Consider the following 24,742-nt stretch of genomic DNA (forward strand, 5'->3'; position numbering starts at 1 on the left):
CTTGCCTTGAGGTGCCAATACTCCACATAGGGGCCAGGGGTACTGTTTGATGAGTAGTTTTACAAGGTGATGAGTTCCACGTGAAAATCCCTTCAGCTGTAATTAGGCCTGGGTGAAGCCTGGCTGCCACGTGCCATGTAATGGTGTGTGAGACTCATCACGGTCTTTCAGCCTTAATTACTACAGCAAGTATTTGTGGTACCTGAGCTCAGTGACGCAGTCCCTCAGTCTGGCTTCAGAAGGAAACATGGTTTATGAACTAAGGTGGTTTTTCTGTCTAGACCTCTGTCCACCTGGATGATCTTTGAGCATTTTGCTATCTTGATGACATTTGAACGAAGGGACAGAAATCTCATGGTTTCATCAAAGGATAACTCAGGGTGGGTGTGACCTCAGGAGGTCTCTGGTCCAGCCTCCTGCTCACAGCAGATTAACTTCAAGGTCAAGGCTGGCTGCTCAAGGCTTCATCCAGTTAAGATTTGAAAATGCCTGAGGGCAGAGACTGGATAGCTTCTCTGTGCACCCTGTGCCTCGGGGTCTGTAACATGGATGTGTTACAGGGTGACCATCTCTTCTTTCAACTCGTGCCAGTTGTCCTTCATCCTTCTGCCCTGCACCATATCATGATCTTCCTGGGGGATTCTGTAAGGTCTACCCCCTCATCGAAAGTATCTCTTAACAGGCTTAACAAGTCCAGCTGCCCTTGCCTCTCCTCACTGGGCCGGTGCTCCAGCTCAGTGGCTTCCCCTGGATTTGATCCAATGTATTGATGTACTGGGGAGCAGAAAGCTAGATGCAGGATCTAGATGTGGTCTAACAATTGTGAGTGGAGGTGGATAATGACTGCACTTGACCTCTGGTTCTGCCCCTGTTCATACAGCCCAGGCTGCTGTAGGCCAGTATTACTGCTAGGGCTCCTTGGTGGCCCATGTCCCTCTCATTGCCCACCAGGACCCCCAGGGCCATTCCCTCAGAGCTGGTCCCAGCAGCTGGTCCCAGCCCATACCAGAACAGGGGTGGCTCCTTCCCAGGGACAGGCCCCAGTGCACCATCAGGCCCTGATCCCCCCTCTTCCTCAGGGCTCCCCCTGGCTCTCCCTGCCCATGGCTCAGGACACCACTTCAGCCCAGCCTGGAGCCATCAGACCCTGCCCCACTGATGCTGTAGGTCATTGGTCTCCACCTGTCCATTGCCCTCTCTGCCCAGCCATGGGCCCTGCTGAGTCTGGCCCTATCTGCAGGCTGACATCCCCAGGACCAGGCAGCCATCCCAGAGCGGTGTCCGACCTCGGTTCCCCTCATGGGGACTGATCCTGCTCTGCAGATTGATGTCCCCACCTGACCTCAGCCCTGCCCTGTACCCTGCAACACTACAAAAGATTTCTTGGACCTATTGGGAGTATCACACATGGTATGTCGGTGGAGATCTGTGGCTATCTGAAGTGAGGGAATTGAGAAGACTCAAGACGAAAGCAAGGCGGAAACCAGACTTGATAATTCCTCTTTCAAGGAACCTGTTTTTCATGGTCTGTATGCACAGAGACTTGAAGTTCATGTTATTCAAAACCAGGCAGAAATCATTTGTGCTCTCATTGCTTTGCATGTGAAAATCCAGGCTCGCCTGGAAGCTTGATTTAATTCTCCTACAGCCTTGTAAGCCCTCCCATCTACAGATACCTGGAAATACTTCCTAGTAGCAGCAAATCATAAAAATTATAAAACAACCTTAGGAGACAAATCTTTGGAGTTTTACCCTCTTTACTTTTATCCCAACCTTTTAAACCCACAAAATTATTTTGTTGTTACATTTTCTACAGGATAATACAGTTATCCCTTTTTCCCCATCACCAAGCATCACAGCACTGATGAGGGCCACCTGCATCTCACCCTGAGGCCTCAGGAGCACCTGGTCATGGATGTGTGCCTGAGCCTCCTCTCCGGGACATGGAGCTGAGCCCAGTGACAGGGAACAGTGTTTCAGTGTGCCCTAACAGGGTCCCTGCTCTGTCCTTCGCTTGAAGTACAGTTACCATGGGAAATCCTAGAAACAGTGAAGAGTTTTAAATTATCTCAGGGTTTTGGGTTTGGCTTTTTTTTCCTTTTACAGCAATCGCTGTACATCAGCTGACACAAGGCTATACAGATAAGTAACAATAAGCTATAGAGAAAGATGACTTTTTGCTCTTTAAACTGCAGGCCAGCTGTTCAGCTGCCGTCTGAGCTGTATCCTCAGCCACAGGTAATGTGTTATTTGGAGGGAGCGCGTCCCGCAAAGCGCCCACAGTCAGGGAAGAAAAACCTCTCGGGACAGCCAAGCGCACACCAGCGGGTCCGAGGGCGCTCCTGGCTCTCACAGGGGTTTTGCTGTACTTTCCGCGGCTCTGGGGCAGCGCACGCCTCAGAACCGCTGCCGTGCCCGACCCCGCGGGCAGGGCCCGGTCCCGCCGCCGGGCTGGGCCGGGCAGCTTCTCACCCTCGGACAGCCCTGGGGACATCGCGGGACAGCCCGGAGGAGGAAACGAGGAAAGGCGGCGCCGGATTCAGCCGCCCGGGGACAGCCCGGCCCTCCCCACACCTCGCTCCGGCTCCAGCCGGCCCCGGCCCCGTCGGGCCGCCCCGCGGGGCGGGGAGCGGGCGGGGGCCGCGCAGGGCCGGAGGAGGCCGCGGACCCGCTCCGAACGGGCGCGACAGAGCTTGGTGGCGGCGGCGGCGAGGGCTGGGGCCGGCGGGGCCATGGGGGGCCGTGGGGCGATGGGGGGCTTCGGGCTGCCGCTGCTGCTGTTGCTGCTGGGCGCCGCAGGGCCGCTGCTGCTGGCGGCAGAGCCGGCGGAGCCCGTGAGCGCCGAGCGGAGCCTGGCGTGGGGCCCCGGGCTGGACGCGGGGCTCACGCTGCCCGTGCGCTACTTCTACATCCAGGCGGTCAGCGCGGCCGGACGCAACTTCTCCCGCTCCCCGCCAGGTACCGTCCGTGCGCTCCGGGCCGGGCAGGGGCGCGGCATGGACACCCTGCCCCGGGCTGCGATTGCACCGCAGGAGCTGGCCGGAGCTGCCCAGCCCTAAACCTCTTCCCGTCCTCCTGTGCTTCCTTCCTTTCCCCGTTCCGTGCGGTGTCTGTGCTGTCGCTGTTCCGGGGCTGCCCCCACGGGACACGCTGGTCCGATGGCGAGCGAAGCACATGGCCAGACACTCCTTTCTTCTGGTGCTTCCTCTGCTCTCACCAGTAGTCTGCTCTAAACAGTATGGGATTTACAGCAAAGAACCAGCCAGCTCAAAATGGACCAGTGCTCCTGGAGCTAGTGGACATAAAATCCCAATACCCCGCTGGGAAGTGGTAACGCAGTTATTTTTAATGCCGCACACACCAGTTGCTTAAAATTTCTGTTTCGGTCAGCAGAGCCCTCTGGGCTCTGTTATCCTAATGCTGCTCCGTTAAGGAGTAATTTTCATCTGTTGTTGACTCAGCATAAGCACAAACCATCCCATGACACTTCTCCCGAGGGTGGGAATTGGATTTGTTCTCGCAGGCCAGTGGTTTGATGCTAGTCAGCTGTTTGCTGTTGCAAGTTAACTCCACACACTGTACTAATAGCTTCAATTTGGAATAAAAAATACTGTTATGTCACAGATTCCATAATGAAGATAACCCTGAGATAGCCCCGGAGGAAATCCTATGTGACCAATTTATATAGGGTAGGAGCTACTTATTTTGCTGTGTATTATTTACTGTTCACAGCGATGGTACTGAGGGCAGCTACCACGTATGCACGGCCTCTTCATGTCTTGGTCGTTAGAAAGCTGCTGCTTGCAGAATCAAAGAGTAGACATATATTGTACAGAGTGTGTCTTCAGTCTGACAGAGCCATGGATGCTTCAGGTCTGGACTTTTCTTCCATCTGCTGTTGGAGCTTGGTGCTGGATGTCAGTGCAATTTTGTAATTGCAGTCAGGAATGTGACTGCACGCTCACTGCCAGTGAAGTGGAGGCTGATACCAGCTGTGCAGGGAGAGCCTTGGCTTCAAACAACAGGTTGCTAAAGGTGAAAAGGTGTGAAGTTCAGTTGGATTCTCATGCTGGTTTAAATCCTCCAAGATAAACTGGTAGGACATGGGTACTGAGAACCTAGTTTTCATCTCAGTGTGTTCGTGTGTGTTCATATTTATGTTAATAAATTCAGTGTCCCAGGAAAGTTTCCAGGTCCCAATGCCATCTGGCATGGAGTGATCTCCATTCATCCCATGACCTGCTGTGGCCTCCAGTCAAAGACAGAGCATGCGTGTTGCCAACAGGGAAGAGCTGTTGGCTCAGCCTGTGCTGACTGCTGTCCCATGCTGAGAATTGTTTAGGAGGGTAAAAAGGATCCTTAAAAAATTACTGGTAGACTTGATAATATTCCAGTGCATGAGCACTGTTTAATGAATTCACAGAGACCCTGGCTATAAACTTACGTTCTTGTATGATCTAAAATGTTCGAATTCTATCTGTAAAATGTCATTAAGAATTACAGTTAACAATATTTATTTAGGTTCTGCTCTCCAATGTAAACTTAATACCTCTCGAGATATGCCTAATGAGATAGCAAAAAATCTGCATTATCACTTCCATTGCAAAACAGGAACACTGTGATCAGAGCAGAAGAGCTACAGTTATGGCTTCACATTTGTAAAATTTGTCCAAATCTATTAAATTGTGTTTTATGTGCATTAGAATTTCAGTCAAATGGGTCACTACTTACTGGGATCAATTATGAAGCTTGTATAGTATAATTTGTAGATTTTAAATCCAGATTTGTTTTCTGAATGTCAAGTCTGTTCACAAGAATTGATAATGCACCATTGGACATCACACTGTAATTTCAACCCGGAGGCTGTAACTCTTTGACCTGCCTTTGTAGGAAGATGTCAAATGATGCAGAATTCATTCTTTTGCTAGAAAAAATATTTCAAATATTAAAAAATCCCTTCTGAAAGTACAGAACTTTCTATTAGTGTAAACTGCATAGTTTTTTTTTTCCTTTGGATACTTAGATATGTCTTATCCTTCTTTTCTGTGAAGTTTTACCCTTTTCTGTGAGGTTTAACAACTGCCAACTGTATCTTTATGTACATGGTGATAAAATCAGCTGTTAAGTGTTGTTCGGGTGATCTACATACTCAGCTAACAAATATTTTTCAAGGCCTCCCAGGTATTCTTGCAGGTTTCACCAAATGCTTTCCAAGAGCAGAGCATGCTTCTTCCAGTTCTTGTTCCAGTGCTGCTAAACAGAGTTGTACAGCTTGGTTCAGTCACCTTCATATCTGGGCACCATAGGACCTCCCTTTGGGTCTTTGGTTGTCCATGATCCTTGGGCTTTTGTGATTGTCACACACAAGACCTGTACTTGTTTGTTCCTGGATATATGCTCTTGCATCTAAGTCTCTTAAAGGATATGCTAATAATCCATGTCTCTTCAGTGACTCCATCAATTTTGTAATTTCCATCTGCAGAAGTAACCAGCAACAATTTCAGTAAAGCAATTGAAGAAAAAAAACCCCTTTTTTTCAGATCTTTTAATTTCTCTTCAGCATACATGTCAGAAATAGGGTGACTAGGTTTTTTGTTCTTTAGCAATTTGCCTAAATCAATATCTTGTTGCCTTTTCCCTCTTTCCCTGCATTTCTTCACTTGTTCCTCCATGCATGGAATACCTCTTTTGCAAGCTGCACAAGAGAAAAAAAATGCATAAAGGGAATGTCATTATCTGGATTTCTTAAAGTATCCTATTTTGATTGTGTCTATATCTTAATCTCTCTTCAGTACTGGGAAATTATTTTGTGCTAAAATGCTGTCCATTTTCAGGGTAACAGAACAGCAGAAGTGGTGCTGATTCAACAAGGACACATTTTTTCTAACTCCTTTGGATTGAGAGAAACAAAAAAACATGAATGAAAGTACCATGGTGACTTCTTCCCATTAAAAAAAAAATTAAAAATCATCAAAAAGCTGTTATGATTAAATACTGCAGTAGAACTTAGAGGCCTTGGCCCTGTTACACAATGAATATTGTAAATCATAAACAAAATTTTGTTGCCTCCAGTGAATTACTTGTGCCTACATGAAATACTCGGTATTTCTCCTTTTCCTTCCCTTTTAATGGAGTTAGCTTTTTCCCAGAGGGCTTTGTTATGGGTCACTTCCCTTATCACATGATTCCTGCATCTAAAGTACTAGCAACTAAAACTGATATATTCTTTGGGTAGATCCAGGGCTCCTCATGTCTAGAGCAGCACGTACATAACCAGCAGGTAAAATTGTGATTTCTCAATATTTACCTCAATCATCTGGTGCTGTTGGGACATATTCCAATTTTAGTAGCATCTAGATTTTATCTGGATTTTTTCAATTTCATTTATTTCTATATACTGCTTGGTGGTAACATTCACTGTATTTGTTTGGTTCACAATACTTAAGCTGTCATGCTTCATGAATAATTTGTCCCCCTCTTTTTTTTTTAATAAATAATGTTGACAATAGCCTCTTGTGATAGAATTAAAGAATATAACAGATTTATGTTTATGCGTACCCGTATTGTCCATAAATGATTCCATACCCAGTTAAAAAGTCTTAGTGCATTAATAATGAAATGCTGGTGATCTTTAAGCACAGGTCAGACAGATGTCCAGGGAGCATCTCTACTCTCATTCTCTTATCCCTGCTTTTCAGTAGCTGAGACTTTAAATGTGCAAGACAGTCAGCAGCATCCCAAAGCTGAACAATTTCTATGTGACTCCTGCATGCTGCAACTGCCTTTCCACAAGCTGGCAAGTATTCTTTTCTCCTGTTGTTTTAACTTGGTTTCCTGTCTTTCTTACTCTAGAGGAAATTATTGTTCCTCAGAGCACTACCTTGAAAATTTAGTATTAAAAATAATCTTAGCTTCAAAATACTGTTAGCTTTCCTTCTGTCTGGTAATCAAATATTTAACTTTTTATCTCCACCTCCAGGTTTTCCATTTAGAGGTATGTGATGACCAAGAAAATTTGGTAGGATGATATTTCATCACTAGAAATTAGTTTTACCAACTTGGTTTAATTAAAAAATTGCAGTGAAAAAATAAATTAAATTCTGTGGTCTTAATCCAGCAGTGTTTGCTCTTACCTTTATTTACTAGATGTGATTCTAATAGCTTAGAATGCTTACATCTGGTTTTATTTTCCTCTTTCCAGGGAGAACACAGTTTAAAGTGGTAATTAAAGCACTGTCTCCAAAAGAAGCCACCAGAATTTACACCCCTCGGCCTTTGGATAGAAACGATGGTACATTTCTCATGCGGTATCGGATGTACGGAAGTGTCACAAAAGGCTTAAAAATTGAGATACTCTATGGTGATCAGCATGTGGCTCAGTCACCTTATATTTTGAAAGGTAAGGGTATTTTTTGATATAATGTAATGTGCCAAAGCTCTGAATTAGGCTATATTTGAAACTGAGTACGTGGGCTGTGGTAGCTGTGGGCAGCTCAAACAGTTCAGAATCCCCCATGTGCTTTGGCAGGTTCACAGTAACGGAGTTTCATTTAGCAGAATAATTTCACCCTGATAACACAAAGTCTGGTATTTCTGAAAAGAGAAGAATGTTGTTGTTTTCTAAGTTACACTGCTAAATTCCAGAAATTATAGGAAGGATTATTTCCCAGGAAAACTTTAGAAAACAAGGAACAGAAAATGTCAAAGCCACTGTAATGTATAAATTATGATTACTGTAGAATCACAAATGTAGACCCTGGTTGCTTTGTTTTCCACAGGCCCAGTTTATCATGAATATTGTGACTGTCCTGAAGAACACCCTGAGGTCTGGCAGGACATTATGTCCTGTCCATCCCAAGAACCTCAGATTACAGAAGACTTCATCTCGTTTCCCACCATTGACCTGCAGCGAATGCTTAAGGAAATCCCAGCAAAGTTCAGCCAGACGAGAGGAGCTATTGTTCATTACACTATCCTTGATAATCACATCTACCGTCGCTCCTTAGGGAAGTACACAGACTTCAAGATGTTCTCCGATGAAATGTTCCTGTCGCTGGCCAGAAAGGTATCAGTTTGGATCACGTAAGGCTATTAAGGCAATATCACAGAATCACAGAGTGGTTGGGGTGGGAAGGGACCTCTGGAGAACATCTAGTCCAACTCCCCTGCCAAAGCAGGTTTACCCAGAACAGGTTGCACAGGATCACCTCCAGGGTGGGTTTTGAATATCCACAGCCTGTCTGGGCAGTCTGTTCCATGGCTCTGTCATCCTCGCAGTAAGGAAGTTTTTCCTCATATTTAGATGGAACTCCCTGTGTTTAAGTAGATGCCTGTTTCCCCTTGTCCTGTCTCTGAGCGCCACTGGGAAGAGTCTAGCCCCATCGTCTTGACACCTGCCCTTAGGATATTTGTAAGCATTGAAAAAATGCCCTCTCAGTCATCTCTTCTCCAGGCTAAACATATTTAAATATGGCATTTGTTGTATCTTGAGAAAGATTTGATTTTTGTTTTTCCATTAAGACAAACACTGTGTGTTAGGGGTAATATGTGGGGGCTGGCCTTGGCAGTGATGAAAATGCTCAGCTGCAGGGGCTAAGGCCCGACTGCAAGCTGTTTCCTGGCCTCTGGGTGTTCTTTCATACCTGCTTGCAGGGCACAAACTTGGAATTCATACCTTAAGCACAGCTAAATCTGTGAACGATCCAGTAGCACTACTGAGTCTGCATGATGTGAGAGAACTGAGAAATATATGTAAGAGTGACAAACAGCTTCTCTCTTTGTGTTGTTATCCTTTCTTGGGTATACATTTAGGTTCGTCTTCCTGATGTGGAGTTTTATCTTAATGTTGGAGACTGGCCAGTTGAGCATCGGAAAGCTAATGATACACCTGGTCCTTTACCTGTCATCTCCTGGTGTGGCTCTGTGGATTCCAGAGATATCATCCTTCCGACGTATGATGTAACCCACTCAACTCTGGAAACACTGCGTGGAGTGACAAATGATCTCCTGTCCATTCAGGGAAATACAGGTGAGTTAGAGGTCCTGGATTTAAAAAGAATTTGTGATTTCCATCAAAGAAGCAAGTTGCATTAAAATAATATGTTAAGGTCTTAAGTTCAGAGTGTCCTAGGAGATCTCATAATACAAGACAGTTTAGTCTTTACAGATTACAAACACATTTCAACACTGCCACTAAGGAGGAGTATAATTTAGAACCAAAATTTAGGAAGTCCAGTTGCAAATGTGAATTTTAACTTAAAGGTATCCAGAAGATACCTGCTGTGACCTGGCAAAAGAATACTAAATATAATTGAAAGGGCTTTCTCCTCAGTAATGGGATCAAATATATTTCTTCTGATCAAACAGCAACCCTTTGCCTGACTGTGTTGTGGCCCAGTGTTCTGATTACAAAAAAATGAATTTGAATCCTGAAGAAGTAAGCTAATACTGTGCTACAGCCTCTTTCAAGTAAGAAAACATTGTATAAAAAATACCTCAGAGTGGGATCTCCTGAATTGTTTCTCTGGCTTTGAAAGAAGAGTCAGCTTTACTGACAGGTGTCTTCCTCCACCCCCAGGAAATTAATGAATACTTAGGGATCAAACCAATGGCATTAGCAATACCTAAGGAGTAAAACTTGAGTGAGAAGTTACGTCTTTTTATTTAATTAGTTCCCAGTTTCTCTTTTCTTTATTCGTTTTTAAATTAAATATTTTAATTAAACTATCAATTAGAGGCGTTGTGTGCTTACTGATTTAGTACAGCTGCTTTTCCAATTAGGAGAGAATACAAGATTACACCACTTAGTGGGTCCTTTGGGGAAATTTTCAGCAGAAGGGTGAGAAGGACATACTTAATGTTTTTAAAATCTGGCAGTAAGCAGAGATTAAGTCTTTCAGGCTCTTGCTAAGTATCTAGAGGACACAACATAGCCATTTATTTTCTTTTTTAAGGCATCATTAGGTGATTTCTCAAGGACCTAACTAAATTGCTGGGTAACAGAAGTAGATTTTACTAAAGACGTTTGGTTATTGTGGCAGGCTTTATGGGTGGAGAATTGCTTTAATTATTAGTATTTTCCTTCAGTGTTTTATTACAATCACTTATGCAGCTTTCAAGATAGTTGAAGTTAACTAAATACAAAACTGTTGAGTGGAAAAGCAATTCTCTGATTTTTCTTTTACGAGCAGCTCAGTTTTTTATCCCAAAATTCAAACCAGAATTGGGAGTTTAACCCTGTGATTAATAAGTGATTATGGGAAACCATGCCTGTCTTCCCATGTCTCTGAGTGTAATGCCACTGACAAACCAAGTTCCTTATTTGCATGAAACAGACCGTGAACATTTCACTGCTCTTTGCTTTTGCCTTATCACTCCCTGCTCATAGGCCCCTTCTGGGAAAACAAAACTGAGCGGGCTTTATTCAGAGGTCGAGACAGCCGAGAAGAACGTCTCCATCTTGTCAAGTTATCCAGGGAAAATCCAGAACTACTAGATGCTGGAATTACAGGATATTTCTTCTTCAGAGAAAAAGAAAAAGAGCTGGGGAAGGCTCAGCTGATGGGCTTCTTTGACTTCTTTAAGGTAGCAAGCAAGTTGCGGTTTTGGATTAATTTTGCTGTCAAGTTCTTACCAGCTGAAAAGACAAGGCTTACTTTTGTTAATTCTTTTCAGTAAACAAAATATGCTGCACTGGGAGCATGGGTCCATGCAGGGTAGGTAAACCAACTGAAATCGATGTCCTAGTGTGACACACTTGTAAAGAAAGCCAAGAAAGACTTTAGAGAGACATCTTGGCTTATTTTTAATTTTTTAATAGATTGAGAAATTGGATCCCTTGCCATCAGGGTTTCTTTTATTTGGGGTAAATATAAAAACATTGGACACAACTTGTATCCATTGCAATTACATTATGGATGTCAGAAAGAGTCCTTGTAGTAACAAGTTAGAAAATAGATGAGTGCTTTTGTTGTACTCTAACACACAAATTCTACTGCAACAGAGGTATAAAAAAGGAAGGGGACAGAGTCCTGTACAAAGTCATTATAATATATAGCAATTAAAATTCTGTTCCAGAAGTTGATATATCAGAAATGCTGTAACAGCCAAGAACATCTGCCAAAGCACTACATTCGTGGCTAGTTTTAGTATAGTGTTTCAGATTGTTTTATTTAATAATATGCTTCAGATTATTCTACGAAATGATGTGCTTTTAAGTCAGAATAAATTTCTTTGTTTAAATTTAAGTATAGATTAGTTTTATTTCCTTCCCTGCTATAACCCTTGTTCTATCCCAGGACACTTCAGTAGGATACCCATCAGGCAGTTCATGTGACACAAAGGTTCTTGACTGTCAGCTTGGGGTTGAAAACAAATCCTTTTCCCATTATGTTATCCAGAAGATCGTGAAACTACATCTGCATAATACTAAAAATTAATTTGAAGATGAAAATTAATAAACAGGATTACTTCTTGGCTGTTAAAAAAATATTTTACACCATAGGTTTTCTCATTCTGATACAAAACATTTCACTTTTTTTTTCCTTCTCTCTTCGCTCTGTAGTACAAATACCAAGTGAATGTAGATGGCACTGTAGCAGCTTACAGGTTTCCATACCTGTTGCTGGGTGACAGCCTGGTATTGAAGCAAGATTCCCAGTACTATGAACACTTTTATATTGGATTAAAACCTTGGAAACATTATGTTCCATTTAAGAGAAACTTAGAGGACTTGCTAGAGAAAATAAAATGGGCTAAGGTAAGTTCCATTAATTATTCAAGTTCACAGTGATAAACAGACACGTAAACAATTTCTCTTAATAGTCTCTTATATTTCCACATATATATTTTGCATGAACTCTATCAAGATCCTGACATAAAGGAAGTACATTCTGTTTTTAGTATAAGATGGGAAGGCCTTAATTGAAGTAACCATCTCTATTTAGGGCAATACTTAAGAGTTCATTTTAGGTATGGGCAGAAGAGTTCATGAGTCAGAGCCTTAGTATACTAAAGTAATTGTGAAAGAAACAACCAGATACCTAAATACTGCCTAATTAATACTAGAGCTTTTTTAGGCCCTGACTAGAGCAGAAGTTACTGCATGTTCTGTTTGAATGTACAAAAAATTGCTTCTCTGTAACATGCTCAGAATGAGAAGCTGGGATCTTGTAAGCAGACAGATGTAACTGTGTGATTGAAAACACCATTTGTGTTTTAAGTCATATTACTGTTACGTCAAAAAACACAGAAATTTCTCTTCTGAGAGTACTGGAGTTCTGCCTAAGGAATCAGAGGAGAGTACTAAAAGCTTTGAAATCTAGATCTAAAAAGCTTGGGAATAAGTACATGAATTCTAGCAGTTATTTTTAAAAGGAAGACATTGAATTCCATTGCATAGGACAGGAGAACAGCTGTGTATTTGTCTTCTGTAAAACTAAGTATGTCTGGGACATGTCAGACCTGATTTTGAAGAGGATTGTGGTTTGGACAAAATGGTAGAGCAGTAATCAGCTGAGTTGTCAAAATTGTACAGTTAGTCATGGAAGTTGTTATTGATAGCCCTAAGATACCACTAGTGACAATAAAAGCAATCCAGTATTTTCAAACACATCTGCAATTTTAATCATGCCTTTGCAATCTACCTGTAATTGCACATAAATTTGCAGATTTGAATAGCCCATTTAATAAAACTCCTAATGCTAGCCAGGCTTTGAGTAACTTAATGATTGCTCTGTTATTCATTGGTTTCATCTGAATTTTCCAGGAAAATGACGAGGAAGCAAGAAAAATTGCTAAAGAAGGACAGTTAATGGCAAGAGAGTTACTTCAGCCTCACAGGTTTTACTGCTACTATTATAAAGTGCTTCAGGTTAGTACAAGAGATCACTTTATTACTTTCTCCCCAGCTGCTACTGCTACTGATGCTACAAATTTCATATTCAGTCCTTACTTAGGTCAGTAGCAGACATGGTACATATTATTCACAGGAGATCACTGGAAGAGCTTTGCTAAACCCTGCTTCCTCATTAAATAAGGAACCTTACATAATAGCTATTTTACAGAATCAGCATTCAGATTTTTTGCCCCCATCCCCAGTCAGACTGTTTTCATTGTCACTTGGTATTTGGTTTCCAGCCTCTGTAGGAAATAATCTGTATGTCCAGTTTTCTTCCTTTTTCCTTTCATATTTCTCATACTTACATCTGCTACAAAAACTACTTCTGCTACAAAACAATGAATACATGGAAAAGAAGGTCTAGTAGAGTGGTAGTAGAGTGGTAGGGGGTGAAGCAGGCCCAGTAGTCATTTTTTCCCTAGAAAATGCAAATTCCTAGTGAAAGAAGTTTTTCCTCTCTGAAAGTATGGATTTTTTTTCCTGTTCTGCTGTGCAGTGGGATGTCAGCTTCATCAGCCACAGGGTGACACAAAGTTTGGAACTATTCAGTGTACAAAAATGACATTTCAATGCCTTATCTGCATAAAGTGGTTAGGCACAAATAATGACAATATTCAAGTTACCATAATAATAGGCAAAAACATGAAAGGAGGTTTTCAGAGGCAGTGTCACCTATTAGTAGGTGTGTTACAAAGACACCTTGTGCAGAGATTGTAAACAATGACATAAGGAGCCTGGATAAAGGTAGGCTCCTGAGTGGAAGGGAGGAGGAAAATTCTGCTTCATGAATTATATGTTGGTGCTTATAGCATTCTTAAATGTTGTTTACATATTTCAGAAGTATGCCGAACGCCAAGCCAGCAAACCTGAAATACGGGATGGAATGGAACTTGTGCCTCAGCCTGATGACAGGGACTCAGTGTGCAGTTGCCACAGGAAAAAGCCTTTAAGGGAAGATCTGTAACTGTACTGGATGGAGAAAATCACCCACTTAAGATGCAAGAATAGGAATTAAGCTGTGAAACCTAAGACACTTATGCACTAGCAGACATTCTTAGTTATGTATTCTTGTATTTTCATACCCTTTTTCACATTCGTTCTGATCTACAGCGCTGGTTCCCACAATTTTGGCTCCATGACCACCACCAGACAGATACTGAGCCTGCAGTGGGGAGTGTCTGGGGGATTTGTTTGATGTACTGCATCATCAGGTAGAAGAGCACAGAGCTGCTCGTGTTCCAGATGGAACCTATTTACCAAAGTTTTCTGAGGAACTAGTCACCACAAAAGATCTTGCCATGAGTCAGTGCAAGTTATTCTAAAGGAGCATTTGTGATACATTAAAACAGTGTTATGATTTTTTCATGAAGTTTACCTCGGTGTTAGATTGTTTCTTGTATACAAAACAATTTTGTAAGTAGACGAAGAAAATGAATATTTGAGATTTACAGATACCAGATCTGGTCGTGCTTTCAGATTATTTCGTGGCCTGTGACAGATAACAGAATAGAGAACATGATACAATACTCATCAGTTTTAGAGGCCAGAGGGAGTTGGTAATACCTTTGTGATAAAGGGTGCCTTCAGGTGGGGCAGAAGAAGAATCCTAGTCCTGGATGTGGCTCCAAATACCTCTGCTGATTTTTACCCAAGTTTGTCTACTTCAAAATGGATAAATAGTCCTGGAAAGAGAAACCAATTCCAAGCTCAGTGCCCACAAGCACCTATTTCTGTCCTCTTTGTTTTCAGCTTGGCTAATGCAGCTCACCTGAGCAGCTCCTGACTCAATACAGACAGATAAAAGCTTTCATGGATACCAAGTTCTCCCTGAACTGAAAAGAATGGAGATAGGACAGTGGACTTGTCTGATTTCATACACAAAGTTTAGTGCTCTACACCTCATGCAGGCTTCATTCTTGGTTCTACACTGCAAATTACTCCCATAGAATTTGTGCATTAGAGCAGGAGGAAGGGCTAGATTTTTCAGTATGCTAAATATGGAAGGAACTTCAGGTTTTTAAAGAGGTTAATGCAACTGTCCATCAGTCGTTCATTACATGATGCCAGTTAAGAAAAAAACCTGTATCATGTTGCTCTACCCATAATCCTCCTTGTTCTGGTTCTAACACACATAGATATAGTGGTTGTATTTTTATTTAGCATGACAACCAGTCCTAAAACTTCAGGCTATAAATAGATGTTCAACTCATCTGACATAAAATTTTCGACATCATAATTCAGGAACAGGGTTCCATTGCTGAAGCTGACACTTAAAACTGAATATGTGCTCCTCTTTCCTTCTATGTGTACAGTCATTTTTGCTGTATAATATGATCTTATTTTGTGATATTATCCATTATACCATATGCTTTTTATATTCACCAGTATTTCTGGGGGTGGTGTGCTCAGCAAAGGCAATTAAGCATAACAGGTGGTTGAACAACTGTTTTCACATACTTCAAATCAAAAAGTTTTCACATACTTCAAATCAAGAGTCCAAAAGTGATCCATTTACATTTTTTAAAATGGGAGAGAATAGGGGGAGTCATGGCATACACTTTATGGTTCTTTAGAAATACCTGTGTAGGAAAACTTGCCTGGCTTGAAATAGAAGTCTTTCAAACTGAAAGAAGAATCAGAATAAAATTTAAATTATTAATATAAATAAATGTTAATATTTTATCTTCCCTTTCTTCCCTCATAAAAAGGGAAAGAAATTATTCTTAATTCTTCTCTGCGAAAAAACTCCTTGCTTTTGTAATAAGTGTCACTTCAAAGCAAAGACTAGTTTGTCAACAGAGTGCCTTACAGATGCTTTTATAGCTTACAGGCAAGAAGTACCCTGAAAAATATTACTACAATAATCTTCTTGCCATAATTAACAGTAGAGAGATGGTGGAACTTTTACTAAAAGTCCATAGTAATTTGACAAAATCTGCTAAATTTATAACTGCAGGTCTTCCAAAGATAACAGAAGGTAAGGCAAAGTCTCTCTTCTTTCCATTGGTGCTACTATATGCAATTTAAATTGTAATGAAGAACAGTAGTAACAATTGCCCCACCAGGCCAGAAAAGATGTCAGATCTATTTGAGTTTGATGAGAGGATGGTACCTATTGGCCTGGTGTGTTAAAGGAACTGCTAAATATTGAATAAAACCTGTTTTTGCAAGTAAAGTGTAATGTATATATTAAATAGAATTTTTAGGTGGCATACATAGACTAGACTTTGTATTATTCTATGGTAGTTCTTGAACAGCAACTGTTCAAAGGTGTAAAAATCACTTGGTGGTGGTAATTTTGAAAAACAGTTACCATACCACGGTACTGAATTTTGCCATGGCAATTCCAGTTTTTAAATACAGAGAGTAAAACCTGTCCTGTTTTCATCAGTGCCTTACCAGTGATGACAGAGACAGGGTTTATTTGTTTGAAACAGTATGTCCTAAAGCCCAGGGGCTATGCTTTTATATCTGCAGAGAAGAGGTCTGACTTCCAGAAATGTTGGTCAGGCAGAGCCTTTATGTAAGGTTCTTAATTTTCAGGTTCTTTTAACCTTTACAGTAGCTTCATATAGGGAACACTGCTCTTATGTTATGTCATATGTATGTCCTAATATATTTAGGCACCCACATTTGTAAACACCCAACATCAATTTCAGCTTGAAATGAGAACTAGTAAATCCTGATCTGTTGAACACAAAGGAGATACAGTTCCATCTGTATTTTTGACTGTACTTTTTTGAGATTTACCTCAAGATCACCAGTATACTGGTTTCATGACAGAATCGTGCCAGGCCCGCCTTGTAGATTCATAATTAAAAAAGCCCTATAATCAAAGCTTGTCTGATGGAATGTTAGATTCAAGCATCCCTGCTGGAAAGCATACGCCCCACATTTATTACATTACAGAGTAAATTATTTAGTTAGGGAGGAGAGCTGACAGGGGAAACATACATCACCTGTTGGAGCACGTTTGAGAAGCTTGCAAAGAAACTATAATAAGGAAAAGAAGCATTATATAAACCTACGATATTATCAGCTCCTTTAGCACTGCAGTTACACAAAAGTTTTCTTTGTAAGGGCAGTGATGAAGTGCAAGATTTTATATTAATATATTGTTCACAGGATTTAACCACTAGAACCTTCTTGTCTGTGAATACTTTTATAGCATTTTAATGAGGCTATATGAATACTAATGCTTGAGTTTTGAATACAATGCTTCTGTGTTGAGTTGTTAATAAGAAAATCTATACTACAGACAGTTATGGCACTAATTTTGCATTTTGCTGTGAGAATAAGGGAAAAAGGATTATTTGCATGTTAGTTTGAGGTCACTGTAGACATCTGTAGCACATTACTTAATTGAGTCCCATCGAGTGAGCAGTGAGGTGTATTAGCAGGAGTGTGGCCAGCAGGTCAAGGCAGGTGCATCTTCCCATCTGCTTGGCAGTTGGGGACTGCAGCTGGAGTGCTCTATGCAGTTTTGGACTCCCCTGCAAGGAATACATTGACACAGCAGAGCAGATCCACTATGGACCACCAATGTGATAAAGGGATTGGGGCATATGGTGTGTGAGGAGAAGCTGAGTGAGCAGGGTTAGGTCAGCCTTTGAAAGACTTTTCAGAGGGACACAGCAGAAATCCTAACAACAGACAGAAGCTGCATCATGGGAAATTCCAATTAGATAAGGGAGAAAAATCTTAAACTGCTATCCCCAAGGAGATGAAGCTTGGCCTACGTGAACTCCAGATGTTCATTATTCTGTGAACTACATTTCAGTCATACAACAAACATTTATCTAGTCACATAGCAGAAGGATGAACCCAGCTCTTGAGTGTCTCCAAGAGGTAATGTAGCCTTTCTGTGCTGACAGTTTTGACACTACTCATGTTTATATCTCTGTTGATAATACTGAAAAACTAAAAGTTTTGCACTTTTATGTATTTTTGTTAGCTTATAAGACTATAAAGTTATATATTAATATTAATCATATGTTAAATGTATAATATTAATATTAATGTGTAATATATTACTATACATTTCTAATACATGTTATCACAATATATCCTAGTCATGCAGTACACAGAAGATTTGACTGAAGTCAGATACATTGATTTGGCATTACAGGCCTGGACTGAAAAGTGCAAGACCTCCTCTTCCAAGAAGCTGAATATGTACTTTACAGGTATGAGACAACTGCAAAATATTTTGAGTACAGTTATGAAACGTCAAAGTAATTAATTTTAAGCAGTCAGTGGGGATATTGATGAATTTTAGAAGTTACACATATGCTTAAATGCCAGCATACTCTGTAGGCCACTGGTGAATGGGCATGACCCATCCCACTACCAACACTAAAAAGAATCAGTCAGGATCCATCTGTACCACAGGTTCACAGTGTAGTGTAGAGAGACTCAAGACAGCTCAGCAGAGTGCCAGAAGGGCCTACCTGATACAGGACATGTGAAACATGATAACCTTTCTGCTGAGAATCCATGAAATACATTATCCTGGATGGAACCTGTCCAAAAGATGATCAGTTCAAGTGATTGATACCTGTGAGACCTTACCTTCCCCCGTAGCTTATGTGACTCACAGAGGTAATTTACCATTAGCAGATGATTTTGCCTATTATTGGGTCAACAGTACCCACACTTTCAGCTACTCTATGCCTCCCTAAAAGCTCAGCCAAGCTGTTTCACCACTCCAGCTGCAGACATCTGCCATCTCATGACTGATAGCCACGATAAACCAAAATGGTTGCTACCATGTTAATATCGTGCAGGTACAACACCTGATTTCATCTTGCATGTTACTCTCACTAAATTTTTCACTGTTACAACAGTGAATACTTGATACTTGAGAATCTTATTAACTTTAACATTGAAATCTGCTCTCAGAGTGAAAATAGTTTATAATGAAAACTGGGTTTGCTTCCAAATGATTTTTTTTTTTGCTCAGGACCCATCAGCTTTCATTTCAGAAAGAAGGTAGTTTTGTCAGTACAGTTCATATCACTTAATGAATGGAAAAAGGAAACATTATTATCCCAAACCAAACAAAAAACAATCTGAAGGTAAAATTTGTTACACTTTTGAAAAAATATGCCTGTTACAGATACTTTGGTATGTTCTTTGTAGTGAAGGCAAAGCATGAACTTAACTTTTTAATCAAAATAAGTTTCAAGGAATACTTCAGGAATAGGCTATCCTGTATTACTGTGCACTAACAGTGATCTCCAAGATTAGATAATTCAAAACTGTGAAATTAAGAGCTTGGGTTATATGGTAAGATTTTATTTGCTTAAACATAAGATACAGAAGAATCAAGAAAACATCATACCTCTGACATAGGCATTCAAGCAAAATCCTTCAGAGAAGGGATTCAAGTTGTTCTGCCAAGTCTCCTTAAGTTTACTTAGGCTTTTTGGCAACGTGACTTACTTCGAAAATGTCAGGAATGTATGTTACTGATAGAAGCTGCATGTCTGCCAGTAAATTCTGGTTTCTTCTGCCTAAGAAACAAAGGTACTTTAATGTGGACTAATCTTTGCTGACAAACTCCAGCATGTCTTTTCACACTACAACCATTCCATATTATTTAGACTTTGGTATTTCCTCTACTCTCTGAAAGATTTATTTGTGTCTGTAAGGTAACCTACAGTCACACTGATCCCAAACTTCCTGTAACTGAACCTGAAATGTAGGTTTAAATTTTAAATACCTGATTTGTTCTAAGTTAACTTTTGACTCTTTAAAAAACACAATCATTTAAAGGTGGTACAGATCACATAGCTTATGACTTTCTAACAATTGTAAATATTTGGCAATACTTACATGCAAGTAGTACATGCATAAGATGCAGAGTACTTCTGAGTATTTCTTGTGAAATAGTTTCGAAATTCTGATTACCTGCAGGAAAGCAAATTTCTCTGTGATAAAATGTTGTCTCAAACCAAAATATTCCCAAAGATCCAGAAAAATGGTGATTTTTTCCTAAATATTAATAATAGTATATGTATAGTGAATTGTTCACTGGAATCATTGATGGCTAATGCTATTTACTCTTTTGCAAGATAGATGTATATTACATATGTAATATATTTCCATCATTGCAGTTCCATTCCAGTCATAGAAACACACACTACCAATAGGATCTTTTATTTCAAAGTGGAGAGAGACGTTGGAGAATTGGCTTTTCCCTGTAAAATTTGAACCAATCACCTCAGAACAGGCAACATATGCATGTGAGATGCCAATTTGAATGAGGTCTCCTCTACCATCACATGCCTGTCCTATGGATCTGATGAAATGAAATCTTCGGCAAGTCCTCCATGAGCACACAGCTCTGAGTACCATTCACAAGCTCACGCCTTTACTTGAATCTGATGATAATTGAACTACCCTCACATGCAGCAGATGTTTTTTTCTATTCCAGTCCCAAGTCAGTATCACCCCAAAGCCAAACAATTCTGCTCAGCAGTTACCACTTTCAACCTTCTCGAGCAGCTATGGTCCACTATCAACTGGGTTTGCTACATTTAATATCAAGTTACACCCTGCCTTGATGACATGCCGTAATGCATAGTTGTTGTCAAACTGGATCTGTTAAGTAGGTTACTAGGTGCAGTTGTCACCAGTTCCTTGATGGATTATCTTGTTAAGGAGGCCATTAAGAAATCCCTTTTGATGGGGAATACAAATTATAGAAAGGCCGGGCTCTGGTCCCATTAGAGTAAACGGCACTGGATTTTTGCTGGATGCATTCAGATTTGTAACAATAGATAAGGTCTTGAAGGTTACCTAATCCAATGAAAAAATTAAGGGAAAAGCACCTACTGTTCACAGACAAATGAAAAATTAGCTTGCTTATCTTTAAGGTTAAGACACAGGACATCTAAAACTAGCTAAGCAGTTTCCTATTTCTAAATAGGAACTAATAGGAACTAATAAATAGTTCTATTTCTAAGAATTTGATAGCTTAACAGTTTGTCCCCTAAATTAATTCCCTTGAATCACTCTGTCATTTGTCAAGACTAGCTAAAAACCTAAAGTAAGTAAGAAATTATATGCATAACTGGCAAAGCTATGGAGATGAAATTTTATTGCTTGTCAGTTAGATTTATTTCTTATGGTTACACCATCAAGTATAATTTTAACAACCTCTGCCCAGATATGAAGAGCCCAATGAACTTGGATGATAAGCTGCCATTTTCAGGGCAACAGAGGCAACACCAAGGGCCACTGAACTCATTAAATTGGCCCTTGAAAACTGCATAGTATAAAATTGTAGTCTCCTTCTTGATTCTGAGAACAAAATGGTCTGTTCCTAAGCAATTCTTAATTCTATAGAAAAAGAGAAAATATTATATTGGTCACTTAAGTTACTCAATTTATTAAGTAAGAAAATATTCAGACATTTTGTGTGTCTTCTCACTTACAATGGTTTGGCTTTTACTGCAAAACTGTGTTAACTAACCATCTTACTAATTTTTGACTTCTTGAATTGGATCACTATGCTACATTATCCCAAGTTAATAAATGGTTAAAATTTTCCATACTCATTAATGGCATGGGAAATAAGTATTTTCTGATTAAATAAATACAATCTGATAGTACTCAAATAATTTAAGTGGTTGCCTGAAAAGAAGACAGAATAAAACTAAGCTAAGCCTCTCTTTCACACAAAAATATTTTATATTGGGTTGAATCTAAACCTAGAAAGTTTCTCCTCTTCCCCATCTTGAAAAAAATCATTAGTTCATGAACAATCAGTTGTTCATTGATTGCTGAGACAGATTTTCCTGTGGGAAAGAAAGCGAGCAAAGAAAACAAATAATGAGTTACAAAATAAGTGTTTTGACTTCACAGGAACACTTGCTCCCATCACGGAGCCAGCAGGTATTCCCTTGGCTGGCATCTCTGAGAGCCATGACAGCTCTCCTGGCATTTCCCCATGATCAAGAAGAATTCACTCACAGTAGGTAAACCAGCCCCTGTATTTTCAGTTAAACTAATGCTTATTACAGGGTCCTCTCTGTTCTTCCATGGAACAATATAATGTATTTATAGTTAAAGCTGCCCATTTGTATAATATTGCACCTACATTTGTATTTTCCCCATATTGTCAGACTAATACTTGTCTGGATTTAGCTTTGCATTTTAATTTAAAATTAAATTACATGTAATTGCTTTCTGTAATAAATCTTAATTTGGAGTACTGATGAGGATGAAGGCCTCTGGCAAGAGCTGTCTCTTAAAACTGGCCTGAGTAGTTCCAAAAGCTATCTTGTGAGTGTAGTTGGGCCTGCTTTCAAACAGAATTTATATTATTTTCACAGCTTTGTGATCACTGTTTCAAAGTCTTTGTCTTTGAAACCAAGTTGCAATATCATCAGCAAATCTAGGGTGTGTTTCCTCTTGTGCTTTATGTCCTCTTCTTCATTCAAGAGTTTTGAAACTCCTTGTTATATAAAAGGCAAAAGGTTTTGTGAAACAGCATCTCCTGGTTTAATCAGTACAGGCATTCTCCTCTTTTATTTATCTTATTTTATCCATCTGACTGATCAAACAGCAATAACCATATATAAGAGATTTATTTTACAATAAAAAACTTTAGGGGTTTTTTTTTGTTTGTTTTTTTCTGTGATAAAGTAAACAATACAGGACAAAATGCTACATGATGAGAAGGATTAATAAATCCAAATGAAATAAAGTTTCTTCTCTCTCTGATACATTTAAACATTCCACTTACCTGGGCTGGATCAACAGTGTGAATAAGGTAGTTGTCTCTCAGGCCTTCACATTATTGACAAAGAAAGTCAAAGTAGTACACATGCTGCTACCATATCTAACTGGTCACAGGCTATCCAGAAATCAAGGTATTTATTTGGTTATTTGGTAATCTCTGATTTAAGAAACAGAGATTTTGCTTACTTACCAATGTGATGGACATGACATAAAAATACAAATGAACATACATATCCATTTAAAAATGGATCCATTGGGAGATTCAATTGCATATCTTCAGCTGTCTTTGAAATCAATGACAAAATCTACTTCTTTGGCAGTAGGTATTATTTCCTTCTTCTTATATTATTCTTTAAGTAATTGGATATTCTGACAGGGAGGATCCTCACCAGTGCTCTCCTTCTTGAATGTTCTTGATGGAACTCTAATTTAAACTCTAAAACTATCCAGTAATAGAAGTCTCACACTAATCAAATACCAAATTAAAAAAAAAATGACCGAGAGTTGCTCCCTGGTAGTCACCAGACACGCCAGGACTGGAGCAGACAGGGCTTGCTGTGGCAGTGCCAACTCCCTGTGAGTCACCCCCTCCTCCTGGCTTGATCCTCAAAGAAAAAGGTGGATTTCTCTGCTTATTCCCAGCTGGTGGAAAGCGCATTTGTCATGTCATGGCATGAGTTTCAGCTTATGTTTCAGCTTACACCTGTCCGTCAGGCTGAGGGGAAAACAAGCACTGGGGAAAGATACATGGACTAAGAAATCTAAAGGGGGTAGTTTCACTATTCAGGCACTGGGATGGCTTTCTGTGGTCTTCCTGAAAGCTGCCAATTGGAAGGGATCCACAAGGCTCATCAAGTCCAGCTCCTAGCCCTGCACAGGACACCCCAAGAGTCACACCATGTGCCCAAGAGCCCAAAATCGTGTGTACCCCAACCTCAAGGATGATCACAGAATTATTGCAAACTTTCACTGGTCTCCTGTTCAGCCTCAGGTTCACCTCTCATCTCCTTTCTGCTCTCTCATGGCACCCAAGTCTGTGTTCTGGACCAGCTCTTGTGAAAGGCCACTCATAAACCCACTCCTGCCTGCTTTGCCTTTCGTTATTCCTGCTTTTTTCCTACTCTTCATGGCCTTTTTTTTTTTCTTCAGCATCATGTACTTACAGAGGTCGTTCTTCCAGAAGTAAGGACCTGTCCTACATGCTGGTTTATCCAACAGATGACTCTAATTCATCAATCATACACATATTCTCTGTTATTACTTAAAAAGGAGGAGGCAATAATTCTTCAAGGGTCACAGGTAGTTACTTATGGCTAGAAAAGAATTCAAGAAAGGATATGGATATCCTGTATTTTTCAGGGTATCTCTGTAAATCTAAGGTGGAGAAAAAGAGCTGAGTTTCACTCAGTGATTATTTTTAGGAAAAACAAATTCAAGGATCTAGATGCTCTATTGCAACCTACTTTCTACGTAGTGAATGTGGGACGGTATTTTGTACTTATACATCTCTCTAAAAGCTTTTCCACTACTAGCTTATTCTAATATAAAAATAAACTATTTCTTCTAAAAATGTGTTCAATTTCTCTTACATGAATATGATTTATTTGACCGTTTAAAGTTCTTAAATTCTCTAAGGTTGGAATGGGAAAATCTGTTCACAGCTTTTTTCAAAAACTGTAAGTTAAAGAGTCTTTTTTTTTTTTTTTGTATATTTGCACTTCTCTCCAGGATGCACATACATTTCTTTACAACAAAGAACTTACAGGTTTTAGAGGAGCTTTAGAGATCTTCCTCTTCTGGTGAAGAGCATTTACCCTCAGGAGATGTGGGCTGTACAAGTTCTGGAGTGCAATGCAAAGTAAGATACATTCTACTAGTGGCTTGTTGGGTTCTACTACTCACTGTCTCACTGCTTTATAGTTGTGGCATGGGGTTGTAAAATAAGGCTCATTACAGTAATATAAATCAGACAGTTATTTTTGATTGCCCCCAGCTTTTTCTGGGTCCCACAGTTACAGATGCACTGTGAGGCTGAAAACAACTGAAACTATGATCCAAGGGAAAACAAAGCTGAACATCAAAGTAAAGACAAAC

The 24,742-nt window shown here is 40.2% G+C and overlaps 1 protein-coding gene across 1 annotated transcript; it reads left to right on the plus strand.

Moving 5' to 3' along the window:
• The first annotated feature begins 2,717 nt into the window (after positions 1-2,717).
• On the plus strand, positions 2,718-15,250 carry POGLUT3 (protein O-glucosyltransferase 3). The gene is made up of 8 exons (XM_085063817.1): positions 2,718-2,958; positions 7,202-7,399; positions 7,779-8,065; positions 8,812-9,028; positions 10,388-10,584; positions 11,564-11,758; positions 12,767-12,871; positions 13,737-15,250. Exons 1-8 carry the CDS (start codon positions 2,733-2,735, stop codon positions 13,860-13,862), a joined length of 1,551 nt encoding a protein of 516 aa, XP_084919943.1. The 5' UTR covers positions 2,718-2,732; the 3' UTR covers positions 13,863-15,250.
• Positions 15,251-24,742: the final 9,492 nt, after the last annotated feature.

This window comes from Lichenostomus cassidix, chromosome 1 (assembly GCF_008360975.1).
Source record: "Lichenostomus cassidix isolate B80296 chromosome 1, HeHo_3.0, whole genome shotgun sequence".
In the NCBI taxonomy this organism is placed as follows: domain Eukaryota; kingdom Metazoa; phylum Chordata; class Aves; order Passeriformes; family Meliphagidae; genus Lichenostomus; species Lichenostomus cassidix.

What these genes read in the sequence shown, in the direction of transcription:
- POGLUT3 (XM_085063817.1), top strand. Translation starts at nt 2,733, where the DNA reads ATGGGGGGCCGTGGGGCGATGGGGGGCTTCGGGCTGCCGCTGCTGCTG. An exon ending in TCCTGTCGCTGGCCAGAAAG is followed by an intron (nt 8,066 to 8,811) that starts GTATCAGTTTGG and finishes GTATACATTTAG; the next exon opens with GTTCGTCTTCCTGATGTGGA. An exon ending in GTCCATTCAGGGAAATACAG is followed by an intron (nt 9,029 to 10,387) that starts GTGAGTTAGAGG and finishes CCCTGCTCATAG; the next exon opens with GCCCCTTCTGGGAAAACAAA.